General features: G+C 43.0%; 1 protein-coding gene across 1 annotated transcript in view; it reads right to left on the reverse strand.

Moving 5' to 3' along the window:
• The window catches only part of LOC117508133 (endothelin-converting enzyme-like 1), a 209,187-nt gene extending 189,703 nt beyond the window's left edge, over positions 1-19,484 (reverse strand). Inside the window, 7 exon segments of the mRNA XM_034167795.1 lie at positions 824-948; positions 16,645-16,737; positions 16,898-17,011; positions 17,388-17,456; positions 18,632-18,762; positions 18,765-19,295; positions 19,298-19,484. Coding sequence (XP_034023686.1) covers positions 824-948; positions 16,645-16,737; positions 16,898-17,011; positions 17,388-17,456; positions 18,632-18,762; positions 18,765-19,295; positions 19,298-19,484 — 1,250 coding nt within the window.
• Positions 19,485-19,764: the final 280 nt, after the last annotated feature.

A 19,764-nucleotide genomic window follows, 5' to 3' on the forward strand; every position in this document is an offset into this window, starting at 1 on the left:
ACCAACAATCCTAAAGAACAATGAAGAGCAGGAATATTCTCCAAACATCTGTGAAAGGAGAGAGTGTAATGCACAATATAGTGATTTGGAAAATCTGAAATGAGTTGCATGGGCCATAAAATTACTACACTGATTGCAGCCACGATGTCACAAACTGGAGAGCCGCGAAATCTCCAAAATAAGCGAGTAAGTTATGCTGCCAGACAGACATCTAAGACATAGAGGATAAACAAGTAATCCACAAGCCATCATTGAGCCACTCAGCCATTCCGGAGAAGTGTGTGTTGTGTATTTGTGCAGAGCACAGTGACTATTGGCGAGCTGTCAGCGGCTGTAACACACATGCTCACGTGCAGTGGCCCTTTAAAACCTCCTCTTGAGTCTGTCAAGAAGAAGAAGAAGGGGAAAGAAAGTGTATTTGTCTGTCAATGTGTGTCTGCAGGTGGTAGAAAGGTGTGGGCGGAGATCAATAATAATCAGTTGTAGTTCGGCTATCGCTTCATCCAACAGCGGCTCAAATCAGGTGCGCACACATACCCACACATGAGAATGTGCACACCAGTAAATGCACAAACGCACTTTAAAAAAGAAGAAACAATCCATATATGTCATGACACTGTAAAGCAGCCCAAACTGTAGTGACAGCTCGAAGCCAAGCCAACACACTCAGAACGTGAAGCCACGGAGACAAAAGAGCTTATTCACACTCAAAAATACAGTGCACAACCAAATACACAAGAGTCTGATTTCATTTGTTTTTCACTCCCCTCATTGTCTTTCACATCTCCACACCTCATCCAGTATGCTTCCTCACGTTCCTTACCTCTTTGAAGTTGTCTTGATTATATCAGACACTTTCTGGATGTAATCAGTGGCTAACACCACAATCTCTTCATCTTCGGAGAAGTTATCATGGAAGATTCTGTCCAGCAAACGTTTCCAGTGAAGCTGTAATGAGAGGGAAGAACTGTCTCTCAGATATCATCATCCACATTTGAATGCATTGTTAAAAACTGGGAGGAAACTATCCAAAGGTATACTAAGTTAAAACCAGGTGAAAGGTGTCACACCAAGGGTTTACCTAGCTGCGGCAGATAGATGGCTTGAGTGTTTGGGGTGGACCAGGTGTCTGCCTGGGTGTTTGCTATCTAGGACCTGGTGCAATTCCGTGGTGTGTGCAGCAATGCATGGCATTGGTGCAAGCTCCTACAGCTGATCTGACCTGGAAATTAAGACTGTATGATGGATGGAATGGAGGAACGTGGTGCACTGAGTAAATCCATTTTTTACCCGAGGCCAACAAATATGGCCATTGGGTATTGCAAAGGCTTTTCATCTGTCTGTCCATCCATTTGTCTGTGCTCAGCATAAGTCCAGTCCTATTACTGCCAGGGTCTTCAAATTGACAGGGAACATTCTTGGGACACAGACCTTGCACAAGTTCAAAGATGGCTAACCTTGACCTATGTTAAGCGGTATTTTAAGAGGCTAAAAAGTCACATTCTGTGCCTAATTTTACGGTATGATCTTGCGGGAGTTAGCATGGTGACATCACTTCCTGGTGTTGCTAGCTGCTAACTTTGCTTCATTTTTGGCTAGACATAACACCTTTCTCATATATGATTCAATTCAATTCAATTTTTTTTTTATATAGCGCCAAATCACAACAAACAGTTGCCCCAAGGCGCTTTATATTGTAAGGCAAGGCCATACAATAATGATGTAAAACCCCAACGGTCAAAACGACCCCCTGTGAGCAAGCACTTGGCTACAGTGGGAAGGAAAAACTCCCTTTTAACAGGAAGAAACCTCCAGCAGAACCAGGCTCAGGGAGGGGCAGTCTTCTGCTGGGACTGGTTGGGGCTGAGGGAGAGAACCAGGAAAAAGACATGCTGTGGAGGGGAGCAGAGATCGATCACTAATGATTAAATGCAGAGTGGTGCATACAGAGCAAAAAGAGAAAGAAACAGTGCATCATGGGAACCCCCCAGCAGTCTACGTCTATAGCAGCATAACTAAGGGATGGTTCAGGGTCACCTGATCCAGCCCTAACTATAAGCTTTAGCAAAAAGGAAAGTTTTAAGCCTAATCTTAAAAGTAGAGAGGGTGTCTGTCTCCCTGATCTGAATTGGGAGCTGGTTCCACAGGAGAGGAGCCTGAAAGCTGAAGGCTCTGCCTCCCATTCTACTCTTACAAACCCTAGGAACTACAAGTAAGCCTGCAGTCTGAGAGCGAAGCGCTCTATTGGGGTGATATGGTACTACGAGGTCCCTAAGATAAGATGGGACCTGATTATTCAAAACCTTATAAGTAAGAAGAAGAATTTTAAATTCTATTCTAGAATTAACAGGAAGCCAATGAAGAGAGGCCAATATGGGTGAGATATGCTCTCTCCTTCTAGTCCCCGTCAGCACTCTAGCTGCAGCATTTTGAATTAACTGAAGGCTTTTTAGGGAACTTTTAGGACAACCTGATAATAATGAATTACAATAGTCCAGCCTAGAGGAAATAAATGCATGAATTAGTTTTTCAGCATCACTCTGAGACAAGACCTTTCTGATTTTAGAGATATTGCGTAAATGCAAAAAAGCAGTCCTACATATTTGTTTAATATGCGCTTTGAATGACATATCCTGATCAAAAATGACTCCAAGATTTCTCACAGTATTACTAGAGGTCAGGGTAATGCCATCCACAGTAAGGATCTGGTTAGACACCATGTTTCTAAGATTTGTGGGGCCAAGTACAATAACTTCAGTTTTATCTGAGTTTAAAAGCAGGAAATTAGAGGTCATCCATGTCTTTATGTCTGTAAGACAATCCTGCAGTTTAGCTAATTGGTGTGTGTCGTCTGGCTTCATGGATAGATAAAGCTGGGTATCATCTGCGTAACAATGAAAATTTAAGCAATACCGTCTAATAATACTGCCTAAGGGAAGCATATATAAAGTGAATAAAACTGGTCCTAGCACAGAACCTTGTGGAACTCCATAATTAACTTTAGTCTGTGAAGAAGATTCCCCATTTACATGAACAAATTGTAATCTATTAGACAAATATGATTCAAACCACCGCAGCGCAGTGCCTTTAATACCTATGGCATGCTCTAATCTCTGTAATAAAATTTTATGGTCAACAGTATCAAAAGCAGCACTGAGGTCTAACAGAACAAGCACAGAGATGAGTCCACTGTCCGAGGCCATAAGAAGATCATTTGTAACCTTCACTAATGCTGTTTCTGTACTATGATGAATTCTAAAACCTGACTGAAACTCTTCAAATAGACCATTCCTCTGCAGATGATCAGTTAGCTGTTTTACAACTACCCTTTCAAGAATTTTTGAGAGAAAAGGAAGGTTGGAGATTGGCCTATAATTAGCTAAGATAGCTGGGTCAAGTGATGGCTTTTTAAGTAATGGTTTAATTACTGCCACCTTAAAAGCCTGTGGTACATAGCCAACTAACAAAGATAGATTGATCATATTTAAGATCGAAGCATTAAATAATGGTAGGGCTTCCTTGAGCAGCCTGGTAGGAATGGGGTCTAATAAACATGTTGATGGTTTGGATGAAGTAACTAATGAAAATAACTCAGACAGAACAATCGGAGAGAAAGAGTCTAACCAAATACCGGCATCACTGAAAGCAGCCAAAGATAACGATACGTCTTTGGGATGGTTATGAGTAATTTTTCTCTAATAGTTAAAATTTTGTTAGCAAAGAAAGTCATGAACTCATTACTAGTTAAAGTTAATGGAATACTCAGCTCAATAGAGCTCTGACTCTTTGTCAGCCTGGCTACAGTGCTGAAAAGAAACCTGGGGTTGTTCTTATTTTCTTCAATTAGTGATGAGTAGAAAGATGTCCTAGCTTTACGGAGGGCTTTTTTATAGAGCAACAGACTCTTTTTCCAGGCTAAGTGAAGATCTTCTAAATTAGTGAGACGCCATTTCTTCTCCAACTTACGGGTTATCTGCTTTAAGCTACGAGTTTGAGAGTTATACCATGGAGTCAGACACTTCTGATTTAAAGCTCTCTTTTTCAGAGGAGCTACAGCATCCAAAGCTGTCTTCAATGAGGATGTAAAACTATTGACGAGATACTCTATCTCCCTTACAGAGTTTAGGTAGCTACTCTGCACTGTGTTGTTATATGGCATTAGAGAACATAAAGAAGGAATCATATCCTTAAACCTAGTTACAGCGCTTTCTGAAAGACTTCTAGTGTAATGAAACTTATTCCCTACTGCTGGGTAGTCCATCAGAGTAAATGTAAATGTTATTAAAAAATGATCAGACAGAAGGGAGTTTTCAGGGAATACTGTTAAGTCTTCTATTTCCATACCATAAGTCAGAACAAGATCTAAGATATGATTAAAGTGATGGGTGGACTCATTTACTTTTTGAGCAAAGCCAATAGAGTCTAATAATAGATTAAATGCAGTGTTGAGGCTGTCATTCTCAGCATCTGTGTGGATGTTAAAATCGCCCACTATAATTATCTTATCTGAGCTAAGCACTAAGTCAGACAAAAGGTCTGAAAATTCACAGAGAAACTCACAGTAACGACCAGGTGGACGATAGATAATAACAAATAAAACTGGTTTTTGGGACTTCCAATTTGGATGGACAAGACTAAGAGACAAGCTTTCAAATGAATTAAAGCTCTGTCTGGGTTTTTGATTAATTAATAAGCTGGAATGGAAGATTGCTGCTAATCCACCGCCCCGGCCCGTGCTACGAGCATTCTGACAGTTAGTGTGACTCGGGGGTGTTGACTCATTTAAACTAACATATTCATCCTGCTGTAACCAGGTTTCTGTTAGGCAGAATAAATCAATATGTTGATCAATTATTATATCATTTACAAACAGGGACTTAGAAGAGAGAGACCTAATGTTTAATAGACCACATTTAACTGTTTTAGTCTGTGGTGCAGTTGAAGGTGCTATATTATTTTTTCTTTTTGAATTTTATGCTTAATAGATTTTTGCTGGTTATTGGTAGTCTGGGAGCAGGCACCGTCTCTACGGGGATGGGGTAATGAGGGGATGGCAGGGGGAGAGAAGCTGCAGAGAGGTGTGTAAGACTACAACTCTGCTTCCTGGTCCCAACCCTGGATAGTCACGGTTTGGAGGATTTAAGAAATCCAAATATGATGTAAAAGCTAGTGACAAATAAATACTTCTCAAACTGAAATGCTGTTTCTGTAACTTCATAACACCTCTGGAAGGATTTACAAAACATTTAGCAGACATTAGCGTGGTAATGTCACTTCTTGTTTTGCTAGCTGCTAACTTAGTTTTTGGTTCGAAATAACACCTTTCTCATATATTATGTAAAAGCTAGATAGAAATAAAGACTAAAACTGAAAAGGCTGTTTCTGGAACCTAATAACACCTCTAAACTGATTTACAAAACAATTCTCAGACTTCTGCTAATGCTTACTTCTATGGAGTTAAATCTCTCATTAATACCTGCAAATGCACAGAGGGTGATCTACAAATATTCTTTGATTTGCATAACTTCCACTCTTGTCAAAAGCTCATATATGCGCACATGCCTTGCAGACGCTGTTAAAATGTACATTTTTTTTTGATTGATTGATTGATTGATTGATAGGCTTTACTGAACATGGACAAATTGTACGTAAGACAATAGGATCTTAATAATTAATTAAACAACTGCAATTTTTAAAGAACACAATGTTCATATGCCTAAGGGTGTTTTAGCATTGCACTATATTTTAACATTAAACCTTCAATAAATTGGGTCACCGTGGTCGGGTCAGTATAGAGGTCGTGCATTCACATTTTGTGTGGGATTTTACAGCACATAAAGCAGGTATACATGGGTGGTGATGTCCTAGAGGCTAGAGTAGTGGACTTGCGACCAGAGGATTCTTGGTTCTATTCAAAAAAAAAATCTCTAAGGTGCTCATGAAAATTCAGTAAGGTATATCTTCTTTTATACATTCAAATTCTAAGGCAGAACTAGAAAACAGTGTATACTAAAGTACGAGGTCTATTAGAAAAGTATCCGACCTTATTATTTAAAAAAAAAAAAACATATGGATTTGAATCACGTGTGATTACATCAGCCAAGCTTGAACCCTCGTGGGCATGCGAGAGTTTTTTCACTCCTGTCGGTGACGTCATTCGCCTGTGAGCACGCCTTGTGGGAGGAGTGGTCCAGCTCTCTCGTCAGATTTTCATTGTCTGAGAAGTTGCTGAGAGACTGGCGCTGTGCTTCAATCAAAATTTTTTCAAAAACTGTGAGGCAGATCCGAGTGGACACCATTCGAGAAATTCAGCTGGTTTTCTGTGAAAATTTTAACGGCTGATGAGAGATTTTGGATTGTTTCTATCGCTGTAAGGACTTCCCACGGAGCGGGACATCGCACAGCGTTCCGAAGCGACGTCGTCATCCTGTTTCAAGCTGAAAACCTCCAAATTTAAGCCTCTGTTGACCCAGGATGTCGTGAGAGAACAGAGAACTTTCAGAAGAGGTCGGACTCAGCAGTTTATCTGGACATTCACTGTTAAAGGAGATTTTTTTAATGAAAGACGTGCGGAAGGATTGGCACGTCGGCTCGCAGCCGGCGCGGTGCACCCGCCACAGGAAAAACACCTCCGTTGGAAGCCTTAAGGACAAGTTGGAACATGCCCTGCTGTTAAACAATTTCTCAGATACTCACTCAACTGAAAGCCACCAAAAGCTGCCTGGATTTTACAAATGGTTATCAACACGGAGGTGTTTTTCCTGTGGCGGGCGTGCCGCGCCGGCTGCGAGCCGACACACCAATCCGTCCGCACGTCTTTCATTAAAAAAATCTCCTTTAACAGTGGAATGTCCGGATAAACTGCTGAGTACGACCTCTTCTGAAAGTTCTCTGTTCTCTCACGACGTCCTGGGTCAACAGAGGCTTAAATTTGGAGGTTTTCAGCTTGAAACAGGATGACGACGTCGCCTCAGAGCGCTGTGCGTTTTCCCGCTCCGTGGGAAGTCCTTACAGCGATAGAAACAATCCAAAATCTCTCATCAGCTGTTAAAATTTTCACCGAAAACCAGCTGAATTTCTCGAATGGTGTCCACTCAGATGTGCCTCACAGTTTTTGAAAAGATTTTGATGAAGCACAGCGCCAGTCTCTCAGCAACTTCTCAGATAATGAAAATCCGACGAGGGGGCTGGACCACTCCTCCTACAAGGCATGCTCACAGGCGAATGACGTCACAGACAGGCGTGGAAAAACTCACGCATGCGCACGAAGGTTCAAGCTTGGCTGACGTAAAAACATATGAATCAAATCCATATAGTTTTTTTAAAAATAAAACGGCAGTTTCTTTTCTAATAGACCTCGTATATCTAAATATCTAGTCAAGCCACTTAGGTGCCTGGTCTTGAGAACCAGGAATGGTAGGTTGAAAAGCTTTTTTATCCCATGGGAACTCTCATGTGTAAGGTCTTTATCTCTAGGTTGCTCCCGGTGTGCAGTTGAGTGTCCTACCAACAGTTTACCTCTGTCCAAAATTGCCTTTGAATGCATCAAAGATGTTTGAGTCTGAAGGTGAGTGCTTTAGGCTGTTTCTCCCCATGTGGAAAGGTATAAAAAGAAGAATAGTATTTCTACATTTTTTTCTACTTTGCATTTTACTGTTGAAAAAGGCTCTACACATCTTGAAAACTGTGTTTCTTGAATCTTTTGATTCTTGCAAAAGCCACATTTTGAGTGACCCGGTGTCACAGTGTTGCCTGAGTTATATTTTGATATCACTGACTGAAAAAAATAACATATAAAACATTCTGAAGCAGTTTATCTCTGTGTGAAAATGTTTTCTGCTTCTCTTTCAGTCTTTTCTTTCTTTATGGGGTCTGTGAAAACTAATATCAGACTCTGGCTCTCACCACATGCCCAGTTTCCATCACTCCAGCTCTCCTCCTACAACTGTGAAACATCCAGAGGATTCACTGTCTGTGTTTCTGCTTCCTCGTATTCTCATCCTGTCTGTAAAATTTCCAATCCCCTGCCAACATCTCTTCATTATCACCCACTGGGATCATTTTTATTTTTTTGTTCATGAACACGTCATGATATGACTAATAAAATATTAACACAGCAACAATAACATTTGGCACAAAAACACGTATTTGTCCTGTGGCTGTCACCTTTTACTTATTTCAGTATACAGTGAATCTGGAAAGTATTCACAGCACTTCACTGTTTTCACATTTTGTTATGTTACAGCCTTATTCCAAATGGATGAAAATTCATTATTTTCCCCCTCAAAACTATACACACAATACCCCATATGACAATGTGACAGTGGTTGACAGTGCATGTCAGAGCACAAACCAAACAGGAAGTCAAAGGAATTGTCTGTAGACCTCTGAGATGGGATGACCTCAAGGCACAAATTTGGGGAAGGGGACAGAAAACATTTCTGCTGCTTTGAAGGTCCCAATGAGCACAGTGTGCTCCATCATCCATAAATGGATGAACTTTCGATCCACCAGGACTCTTCCCAGGGAGGTGACCAAGAACCCGTTGGTCACTCTGTCAGAGCTCCAGCATCCCTCTGTTGAGAGAGGAGAACCTTCCAGAAGGAGAACCATCCCTGCAGCAATCCACCAATCAGGCCTCTATGGTAGAGTGGCCAGAAGGAAGCCACTCCTCAGTAAACGGCACATGGCAGCCATCTGGAGTTTGCCAAAAGGCATCTGAAGGACTGGCAGACCATGAGAAACAAAATTCTCTGGTCTGATGACACAAAGATTGAACTCTTTGGCGGTGAATGCCAGGCGTCATGTTTGAAGGAAACCAGGCACCATCCCTACAGTGAAGCATGAGGTGGCAGCATCATGCTGTGAGGATGTTTTTCAGCGATAGGAACAGGGAGACTAGTCAGGATTGAGGGAAAAATGAATACAGAAATGTACAGAGACATCCTGGATGAAAACCTGCTCCAGAGTGCTCTCGACCTCAGACTGGAGCGGCGGTTAATCTTCAGCAGGACAATGACCTGATGCACACAGCCAAAATATCAAGGAGTGGCTTCAGGACAACTCTGTGAATGTCCTTCAGTGGCCCAGGAAGAGCCCAGACCTGAATCTGATTGAACATCTCTGGAGAGATGTTTGGAGGAAATCAGGCACCATCCCTACAGTGAAGCATGGTGGTGGCAGCATCATGATGTGGATGATGAAAACCTGCTCCAGAGCACTCCTGACCTCAGACTGGGGCAACAGTTTCTTTCAGCAGGACAATGACCATCAGCACACAGCACCTTGGGTGCTTAGGATAACACTGTCTAGTGTGAGTCCAAAAGAAATGTAGTTTGTCCAAGTTTTTTAGAGTTTTTGTGTGAATGTGTTTCAAGCTAACCTGCTAAGCTAATTGGTCAAGTGTAAGAAATGCAACATGGATAGAAATTAATCCAAACCAATTATGGTGCAAGATACCACTTGAATACAAGATTTTACTACATTTATGAAATGTTTTTCATGCATCTGCAAATTACTGGACTTTATTTACATTTATGAATATTAAGGGCTTATTACCAAGTACCAGTACTGCAATTGTAAACCTGTATTAGATAAATGACATTTAAGGTTTGGACTACATGTTAAGCGTAGTTAGTTCATAGATTGTTGTTAAAAATAATTTAAGATAAAACATTTGCATTTAAATAAATAGTGTGATTCATTTGATTCAAGATAATAATTAAAAGGTTAAAAAGCATAAATAGGGTAAAAACAATAAAAATGTGATTTAAAACAAGGTATATATTTCATTGCATTTTTGTGGAATTGTAAAACTTGTAAAATCAGATTGTAAATTGTGACTAGTACAGCTTTATTAAGGGCCTCTTCATACATAGTATGAATAAGTGCAAATCAGGGCAACTCACGGCAGAACAGCTTGTATGAGCGAACCACGTAAATACTGAGCTGACGGGCAGGCATGAACGATCCAGCTGTGATGGTTTTGTGTACGTGACGGTGTTGTGCACGAGCATGGAAGAAACCGTGGCAGTGGGAACACAGTGCGAGCAGCATGTGTAACCACATCACGCAGCTGCTGTTAAAAAAAATTAATACATGCCATCCACAGGATTCAAACCTGCAATTTCCAAAAGCTCTGATTGCCAGCCAGAAACTTTACCACTGAGCTACCATCGCTGTCCTATAAATGTAGAAAAACGCCTGAAATCAACAGCGAGATAGATGTATTAAAAAATAAAACCACACACTATAAAAACAACACCGCATTTTATTGAATCCCTCTTATCGAGCGAACAATACAAGTATGAACCATCTGTTCCAACCCAGTCTCATGGCAAGTCATGATTCAGCAGCACAAAATACGATTTTTCATCACGGTGTTGCTTTGCACCATGCGGCTCCACCGCGACGCGCGGAATTCCTCCGCTCCTCTTTCCATGACAAAAACTCCTGTAACAGTGGAATGTGCCATTCATTTCCAAACTGGATGCTGTGTTTTATCCGGGACGTCCTCTGACTAGCACAGGAATTGTGGAAGACGTGGACATCAGCACTTTTTCGGCACACTGAGACAGACGTGCGGAGGAATTCCGCGCGTCGCGGTGGAGCCACATGGCGCAAAGCAACACCGTGATGAAGCCTCACAGGACATGTTCTGGCATGTCCAGGCTCATCTACAATTTCTCGGTCACACGACTGAAAACCCACCGACAGCCATCGAAAGCCATCTCAAAGCCGTCCTGTGAGAGCAACACGGAGGTGGTTTTGTCCCGCGCCATGAACAGCACGGTGGCGCATCCGTCCTCTTTCTTTCCATGAAAAAACTCCTTTAACAGTGGAATGTGCCAAAAAAGTGCTGATGTCCACGCCTTTTTCCTTTTTTGTGGAAGTCAGATGCCGTCTCAGATCAACAAAGCCTTCATGTTGGAAATGATCTGGTTGATTCAGCCTGTCGATCGGCACTGGGAGCGCGGCGCGCTCTCAGCAGTTGTGGGCCGTCCTTAAAGCGGCAGTAACACTCCTTAATCTGTGTAATCCCCACAAAATCGTCCCTGAAAGCCATATTAATTTTCCGAACGGTGTCCACCTGGAGGTCTCTCACAGTTTCTGGAAAAAAAATTGATGCAGCAAGGCTCCAAATCATTCAGACATTTATTCGCAATAAAAAACAACGAGAGGGGTGGACCAGTGCTCACACAAAGCCTGCTCACAGGTGAATGACGCAACCGACAGGCGTGAAAAAACTCACGCATGCGCATGAAGGTTCAAGCTTGGCTGATGAAATCACACGTGATTCAAATCCATATGGTTTTTGCAAAAAATAAAAAGGTCCGATACTTTTCTCACAGACCTCATATACATTAATCTATTGGTTTGTGATATTGTGACAAAAAGCACCTAATTTTCATCACGGCAGCACAAATTCATTCTAATTCATTTCGTGATGGCTGCACGAAATTAAAAGTGAAGCGGGGGGGGGGTCAGGTGGTTATGGTTAGAGTGGGGGGAAGGAATAGAATTAGGTTATAGTTGAGGTTAGGGTTGGGGGCAGGAATAGGGTTAGTAATAGTGAGTTTAAAAAAACCTGTCACGAAAATTTGACTCATTTCGTCATGGGAGCATGAAAAAAAAAAGTGAGACTGGGCTGTCTGTTCTTCTGCAGATGACCCATGGTCACAGAGGTACAGTCATGACACAAATGGGGCAGTGCGCTCTTATCATGTCCACATCTCCTTCCCTGGTGTCCCCAGCCGGCCCCTCGCGTGTCCTGCCTAAGACACATGTCGTGTGGATGGCGAGCTGCAGGACAGACACTGTGTCATGTGGAACAGAGCTCACGTGACGTGACATTCACACCCGCTGCGTGAACCCACCTGGACCCACCACATGGACCCACCTGGTCCATATCACCTGGGGCGGCCTGTCAATGTGGTGCTGTGGCTCGCTCGCTGCAGCCTGTCGCAACAGCGATTTATGTTTTATGTATGTTCACGTGAGGACAGCAAGCAGACACACGCGTCACAGTGGACAGTTGTAAGTTTATGTCCGTCCAAGCCGTGACATCCAGAACCACAGATGTCAACAGCAGCTGCTGTTGTCGGACACGCCCCCTGTCAGTTCAGTGCACACACCAATGTGTCACTCTCTGTTATGTGATCATTATTTTTTAGTTATTTGTTATGTAATTGAGTATGTAGGTAGTGTAGTACTTATTAATATACCTGTCCTATGCACTGACCTGTCATTTGTGTCTCTGGTCATCAGCTGGGAGGCACCTCCCCGTGCTGTGTGCACTCTGACCTGGCTGTCTGGCCCCGCATGTGTTCATGTCCCCCTCCCTCGCCACGCCACGTGTGTGTGTGGGGGGGGGGGCACGTGCACATGTGCGAGACACATGCACCACATGTGTGCTGCTTTTTGCAACGCCACACTCGTGGGGGCACTTAGACAAATTTCACATCCAGCCTCAAAAGTGATTGTCTGCTGACTGTTTTCGTGCTAACAGCACAAATGGCCACAAATTTTCTAAGTGTCAAGTGATCCGTGTTAGATGTCCATGTGTGTCAGCTGGAATTTGGCTGACACCTGCAGCGAGAGGGATCAAATGGGCTCTCACAGGGCACACTCTGTGTTTCAGCCACTGGTGTGCGCAAATAGTTGTAGTGACAGTGTATGAGGTGTTAGAGGCAGCTCCAATTTTGCACAAATTGCATACATTTCCTGATTTGTGCGCAGTTTGACCACATTCGTACTATGTGTGAAAGGGTCCTAAGCTATGGCCACATGGATTTTTGGGACTTGTTATGACCGTTTTGTTATTATTTGAATTACTGCTGTTGAATGTAAAAATAAGGAACAATCCTCACTGTGAAGGAAACGCAGCTAAATGCATGTGCTCTCTATTCTTATTCATCACAGGCAAGCCGGTTACTTCACCCACATACATATGCCCTCTGAACCCCAGAGGAGCAACTGTATGAATGTTATTTGTAATGCCAACCCTGTTTGAGCTCAAGCACAACAACCAAAAATCAAAACATCCAGGAGTGTGACAAACATCTTTATAGTTGCCTACTTTCCAAGAGGTCAGGATAAAAGTTTGAAAAGAACATCCACGAAAGCTGTTTTTCAGTCATAATTCTGTTTCTAATTGAGCTCCAACAGCAACAAAAAGCAGGTGTAAAATTGACAGTTTACAGATTAGACGTGGTTCCAGACTGCTTGCATCCCAGGCGGATTGGACTTGACATCGCCAGATTCTCGTTTTTCTTCGTTTCCTCTTACATCCCGTTTTCATTTATTCCTTCAATTTCCTCTGCAGGGTGCACGGCGTGGTGTGTGTGTGTGTGCGCGCGCACGCTACTGTGTGTAGCATTTCAGAACTCATATCTCCCGCCCTAAACACACACACACACACACACACCACACACACACACACACACACACACACACACACACACACACACACACACACACACACACACACACACACCCACACACACACACAGACAAATCTTCCTGCTCAAAAAGCTCAGTTGGAGTTCAAATCTTAATCCATCACATAACATTCTACCAAAATATATGCATGTGTACACATAGTAGCGGGTTTTGGTTTGGGCGAACTGGCATTTTTTCATGACACTTGGGGGGGGGGGCACCAGCACTTAAAAAAAACAAACATTCATCTGCGCCGCAAAGCAGTTACTGTATCACTGTGTGAGGAACTGGCAAATTGCTGCTCCTGCTTCCTGAGGTGCACAGAACAGAAGTAGTGTGTGAGAGGTTCGGTGCAAGGTTCTAAACCCTCTTTACAAATAGGCAGGCTGGCCTTTCTGCAAACTATTTTTTCCATGAGTGGGCAGTTTGTCCTACCTGGTGAAATTCAAACCCGTTCTTACATCCTGTCTGTCCGCTTTCAAACGTCTTTTATTTTATAAACTGGCTGCCTGCCTCGTCCTTCCTTCATTTTTGGCACTGGATGAGCCGCAATGAAATGTGGTGCAGAGTTCTGGTTCTGTGCTGCGTCTTAAGTGGACTTTACCCTGCGAGAGGAGACACTGTGAAATCAGACAGCACGATCTCGCTGAGTGGGGCAGGATGCTCCATCTGGAGCCAAAGCGCAGCAGGCTCTTTCCTCCAGTGCACTCTGCTCTGCTTGTAGTCTGTGGTCTTTTGATGTCAATTTCAATTGCAGTTTCAGGAGTACTTCTAAAATATTAACAATAATAATAAAATAATTTAAAAAAATGGCTATTTGTGCAAAATATTGTGGGTTTGTTTATTTTTTGGGGGGGCGGGGGCTAGGAGGGGGGTCTTGCCCCGGGAGTAATTCAGTGTAGAACCACCACTGTGTACACACACCCACACACACTTATTGTGTATGCTCATATGTACTGCACTACGCAAAAATGTGAGGTACAATTTAAAAAAAAAAAACCCATACAGCAAAAATGCTGCAAAACAAAAATCACAAAATTTGTAAAATATCAAATACTTCACAGTAAAAAAGTGCAAAACATTAACAACAAAGAAAAACAAATATCTCACATTGCTACCCTTTAACTTTCAAAATGAATTATTTTACATGGTGTTACAAAAACATCATACGAGGTCTGTCCGTAAAGTATAGGTCCTTTTTATTTTTTTCAAAAACTATATGGATTTCATTCATATGTTTTTACGTCAGACATGCTTGAACCCTCGTGCGCATGCGTGAGTTTTTCCACGCCTGTCGGTGACGTCATTCGCCTGTGAGCACTCCTTGTGGGAGGAGTCGTCCAGCCCCTCGTCGGAATTCCTTTGTCTGAGAAGTTGCTGAGAGACTGGCGCTTTGTTTGATCAAAGTTTTTTCTAAACCTGTGAGACACATCGAAGTGGACATGGTTCGAAAAATTAAGCTGGTTTTCAGTGAAAATTTTAACAGCTGATGAGAGATTTTGAGGCGATTCTGTCGCTTTAAGGATTTTTCACGGTGTGAGACGTCGCTCAGCGCTCTCAGGCAGCGTCATCAGCCTGTTTCAAGCTTAAAACCTCAACATTTCAGGCTCTATTGATCCAGGACATCGTGAGAGAACAGAGAAGTTTCAGAAGAAGTCTGTTTCAGCATTTTATCCGGATATTCCACTGTTAAAGGAGATTTTTTTAATGAAAGACGTGCAGACGGGTCCGCGCGTCGGGAAAAACACCTCCGTGTTGATAACCATTTGTAAAATCCAGTTGGCTTTTGATGGCTTTCAGTGGAGTGAGTATATGAGAAATTGTTTATCAGCTGGAGATGTTCCAACTTGTCCTCAAGGCTTGAAAACTTCTCTGTTCTCTCACGAAGTCCTGGATCAACAGACCCTGAAATGTGAAGGTTTTAAGCTTGAAACAGGCTGATGACGCCGCCTGAGAGCGCTGCGCGACGTCTCGCACCGTGAAAAGTCCTTAAAGCAACAGAATCACCTCAAAATCTCTCATCAGCTGTTAAAAGTTTCACTGAAGACCAGCTTAATTTTTCAAACCATGTCCACTTCGATGTGTCTCACAGGTTTAGAAAAAATTTTGATCAAACAAAGCGCCAGTCTCTCAGCAACTTCTCAGACAAAGGAATTCCGACGAGGGGCTGGACGACTCCTCCCACAAGGAGTGCTCACAGGCGAATGACGTCACCGACAGGCGTGGAAAAACTCACGCATGCGCACGAGGGTTCAAGCATGTCTGACGTAAAAACATATGAATGAAATCCATATAGTTTTTGAAAAAAATAAAAAGGACCTATACTTTACGGACAGACCTCGTATTGATCACTTTATTGCTAATTGTAATCCTGCTAGTTGTCTTGTGGACTTGCGATTTGCTGTTCCTGTAACAAGTTCCTGTAATAAAAGGTATATTACTTTCTTTAATATACTACCATCTTTAATAAAATAGATTCGATTTTCTTTTTCTTTTTTAAATTAACATTTAGAAATTTTACTTTTTATTTTTTTAAACAGACATATGAATGAACGACAGACATTAAAAAGGTTCTGAATGATTTTTGTGCCATAGGTGTCAGACTTGCACCACAGTTCAAGACATAAACAAAGTTTCCCTCCTTGACCACTCCTCCTCAAACTCCCCGCTCCTCCCCTACAATGAGTAGAATAAACAGTAGTTGGAGCCTTTTCATACATGTAACAGCGCTCTCTGTGGGAAAAACCAAACATATGTGGACCCTGTGACATTGTTTTAATGCATTTCAAGAAACTTGCTGCTATTTACCATCTTGGGAAAAAAAAATTACCAGCTATCCTGTGAACAGTATTTTTAACCCGCCTCTCACCCAGGACTGCTGGGATAGGCTCTGGTCCACTTGTGATACTTAATTGGAAATAAGCAAGTATCGAAAATGAATGAATGAATTTGTACATGTGGCCAGACTGAGAAGATAAACAAGGGACAGAAAAGCTCAGAGCACAGATGGAGTGTTGCTTCATTGTGTGCACTGAAAGCCATTAAATCACCAAATCTTTACATTTAAAATAGTTGTGGGCTGCTATATTAACATGTAAAATGCCCTTCAAAGCACCTTAAAAAAAAGTTAATACAGAAACATTCGGGTGTTAAGACCATTGCACTGTGGTTTTGTGTGTGAGTGTGAGAGAGAGAAAGACTCACGCTTGGAGCGATGCGCTGTAGCTGCCTGAGGGTGATGCGGTTGTACATGGTGCTGATGTCCTTTCTTTGGTCATCATATTCTGATACAGTGATCTGTGGAAAGGACAACAGAAGCGATGTCCCTGAACACTTTGTGACACACGCACACACACACACACACACACACACCACACACACACACACACACACACACACACACACACCCACACACACACACACACACACACACACACACACACACACACACACTTACATTAGCCAGACGGGTCTCCAACTGTATGATCTCTTTGGACTTTTGTGTGGCATTGTGAGCTGCTCCCAGCATGCTCAGCAAGCGCTCCATCAAGGCCTTGTATGCCGCCAAGATCTGAATAGTCGGAGAAACGCAATTACACCACAGACAGGAGGTGCTACCCACTGACGCTGTGACATGTGGACAGACGCGGACAGGATAACAAAAGCACAGTGTGTGACAGAGGAAAACAGCTGGACGAATGTAGAGACAGGTCAATGGGACAGATGGAGGAAGGGTGGAGCAAAGGAGTCATAAAGGAACAAAATACACGACTGAAGGAGGGGTGGGAGGGAAAGAAAGAAGGAAAACGTGATAGGAAGAGAGGAGGGAATGAAGGAACTTAGGAAGGGAGAGAAGCAGAGAAAAATAAAAGGCTGTGACGGATAAGAACAGAGATAAGGAAACAGAGGAAAGAGGGAAAAGATTGAGAGGAGGGAAGCATGTTCACCTTAACACTGTCCTCATCCTGTCCCAGGTACAGGCTTCTCTCCGGCAGTGTGAGTCCTTCCTGATCAATCTATAACACACACACAAGAGAACATCAACAGCATGTTTAACATTTACAGTTAAAGCACATTTAATAACATTTTCATTATCTAAATACAGGACAGATACGCAAGGACTTAAACTTAATGCTCAATATGAATTTGAAGATTTTTTTTTCTTATGGACAGCACGGTGGATTAGTGGTTAGCACTGGTGCCTCACAGCAAGAAGGTTGCGGGATCACTTCCCATCCTTTCTGTGTGGTGTGTGCATGTTTTCCCTGTGTCTGTGTGGGTTTCCGCCTGCAGTGTCTGCTCCCTTCTCTGCCCCTGAAGAGAAAGGAGCAGACCCTCACATATTCCCTAACATATTGCCCAGAAAATTCTTGACTCAGCAAGATGCTGTCATGAAACCGCCACGACAACCAGGATGCATCAATAAATCATAAATGTGAACACATTAATGATGCATTACGACGTACAGCACCACGATGTGGTGTCCACCTTCAGTAAGTCATCAAAAGGACTCAGTTCGGCATGCATCATGATAAACACTGTGAAGATGGAAACCCCTCTTCAGCTTGAACAAGGACTCAAGGAGTGCATACCTCTCTCAAGACCCAACAATCATTCAATTTTGCATTGAGATTAACCACATTATTAGGATATGTGTGTCAGACAGGTTTCATCAAGACACAATTAACTGTTTTTTGGGGGAAATGTATCAAAATGTTGCTAAAATGACCCATATCAATACAGTATGTTAAAGAAAGTAACATGATCCGGAATCCATATCTGGATTGTGATCAACATCAAGATTTAATGGGCAATTCCTCTCAGTAAAACTGATAATTATACCAACTTTCACAGTGATAAAGTGAGCACTTATAATAATTCTGCCCATAATCAAGTCAAGTCAGGTCTGGGAGTGTGCGCTGGTGCCATGCTTCACCACATCCACTGGATAAAACACCTTGGCTGCTAGATGGCACCCATCCAGGCAGACAACTGGTCCATCCCCAGATCCATAATCGCATTGGAAAACTTAAAATACCATGTCTGTTTCTGCAGACTTTTCACCTCACTAATAATAAAAGCAACAATATGAATAATTATGGAATAACAGACAAAGAAATTCTTCTGCACATTTGTAAACACATTCGTGTTTACAAATGTGCAGTCAGTACTCAAAGATCCCTTTACTCACCCTGATGGCATTCCTGGAGGAATTTTTGTCATCCACATTGACTGTGAGGGAGAAAAACACAGCAGTGCTATACATCCCCTGTGTCCTATACAACAACTCATTGAAGTCTGGCCTGGGGGCGCCCTCCCTCTCCAGCCAGCAGCACTTGGAGGAGCCCCCACCAGGTCCCACCCCCCACAGCTGTCTATCACCTCCATCATGGGGTCAGATCCCAACTTGTCGATCTCCTGGATATTGACGCATGATCGATAGAACTCCTTAACCTTGCGCTCAGCTGAGGACTCACCGCGCCTCCGTATGGGCTCCAGTAAAAGGCGCTGTAATTTCTCCTCATTGTGTTCCCCTATAGCAGTAATAATACCGTAGCTGAGCTTGTCCTCTGGGATTCCATGGCGCCTCAGCCAGCCACCACAGGCAAAGGAGTAGAAGTCCTGGCAGGGCTGGATGGTTGGATCAATATTGGCTTGAACAAAGCGCGCCGCCCGCAGCAGTGAGCGCTTGCGCTGGCAGTCCTGCCGACATTGTGGGTCCTGCTGGGCATCTAAGGAAATGTACTTGAGTGCCAGCATGCTGCCCAAGATGACACACATGCCTGCTGCAAAGACCAGCGCAGAGAGAAGGCAGATTTCCCTCCGACTCCATCGAGGAATCCCGCCGCTGCCACTGTGCTGCTTGGATCTTTGTTTCTACCATTTGACCAAGTACCTCCACGACCACGCCCAATATGGCGGTCCAGGCTTCCACCAAGGTGAAGAGTCATGCCATTGCTGAGGATGTCACTACTATAGCGACTGCCATACTTCACTTCCTGGAACTCATCGTAGTGGGCGGTTAATGAATATGTTTTCTCCATGTCAATGGACAACTACCTGGTTGATGGTGAATGGATGAAGAGTTTAGCAAGGAGGGGATGAAAAAGTAATTATTTGTGTTCAGAGTGCAGCCATGTGGCTGTTGTGACAAAGTAGTGCGCCCACTACAGGGCAAAAGACTGAACTACTGCCAGAGAACCTTTGACCTCCTTTAGGCAAGTGTGCTTTATTCTCTTCCAATCAGCTGGCAGCTGGCAGGGCACTGGGCTCCCATTGTGCATGTTAAATCCTTGAGTCGTGCTTTCGTTCTTCTCATCTCTG

The sequence above is a fragment of the Thalassophryne amazonica genome, chromosome 4, assembly GCF_902500255.1.
Source record: "Thalassophryne amazonica chromosome 4, fThaAma1.1, whole genome shotgun sequence".
NCBI lineage: Eukaryota > Metazoa > Chordata > Actinopteri > Batrachoidiformes > Batrachoididae > Thalassophryne > Thalassophryne amazonica.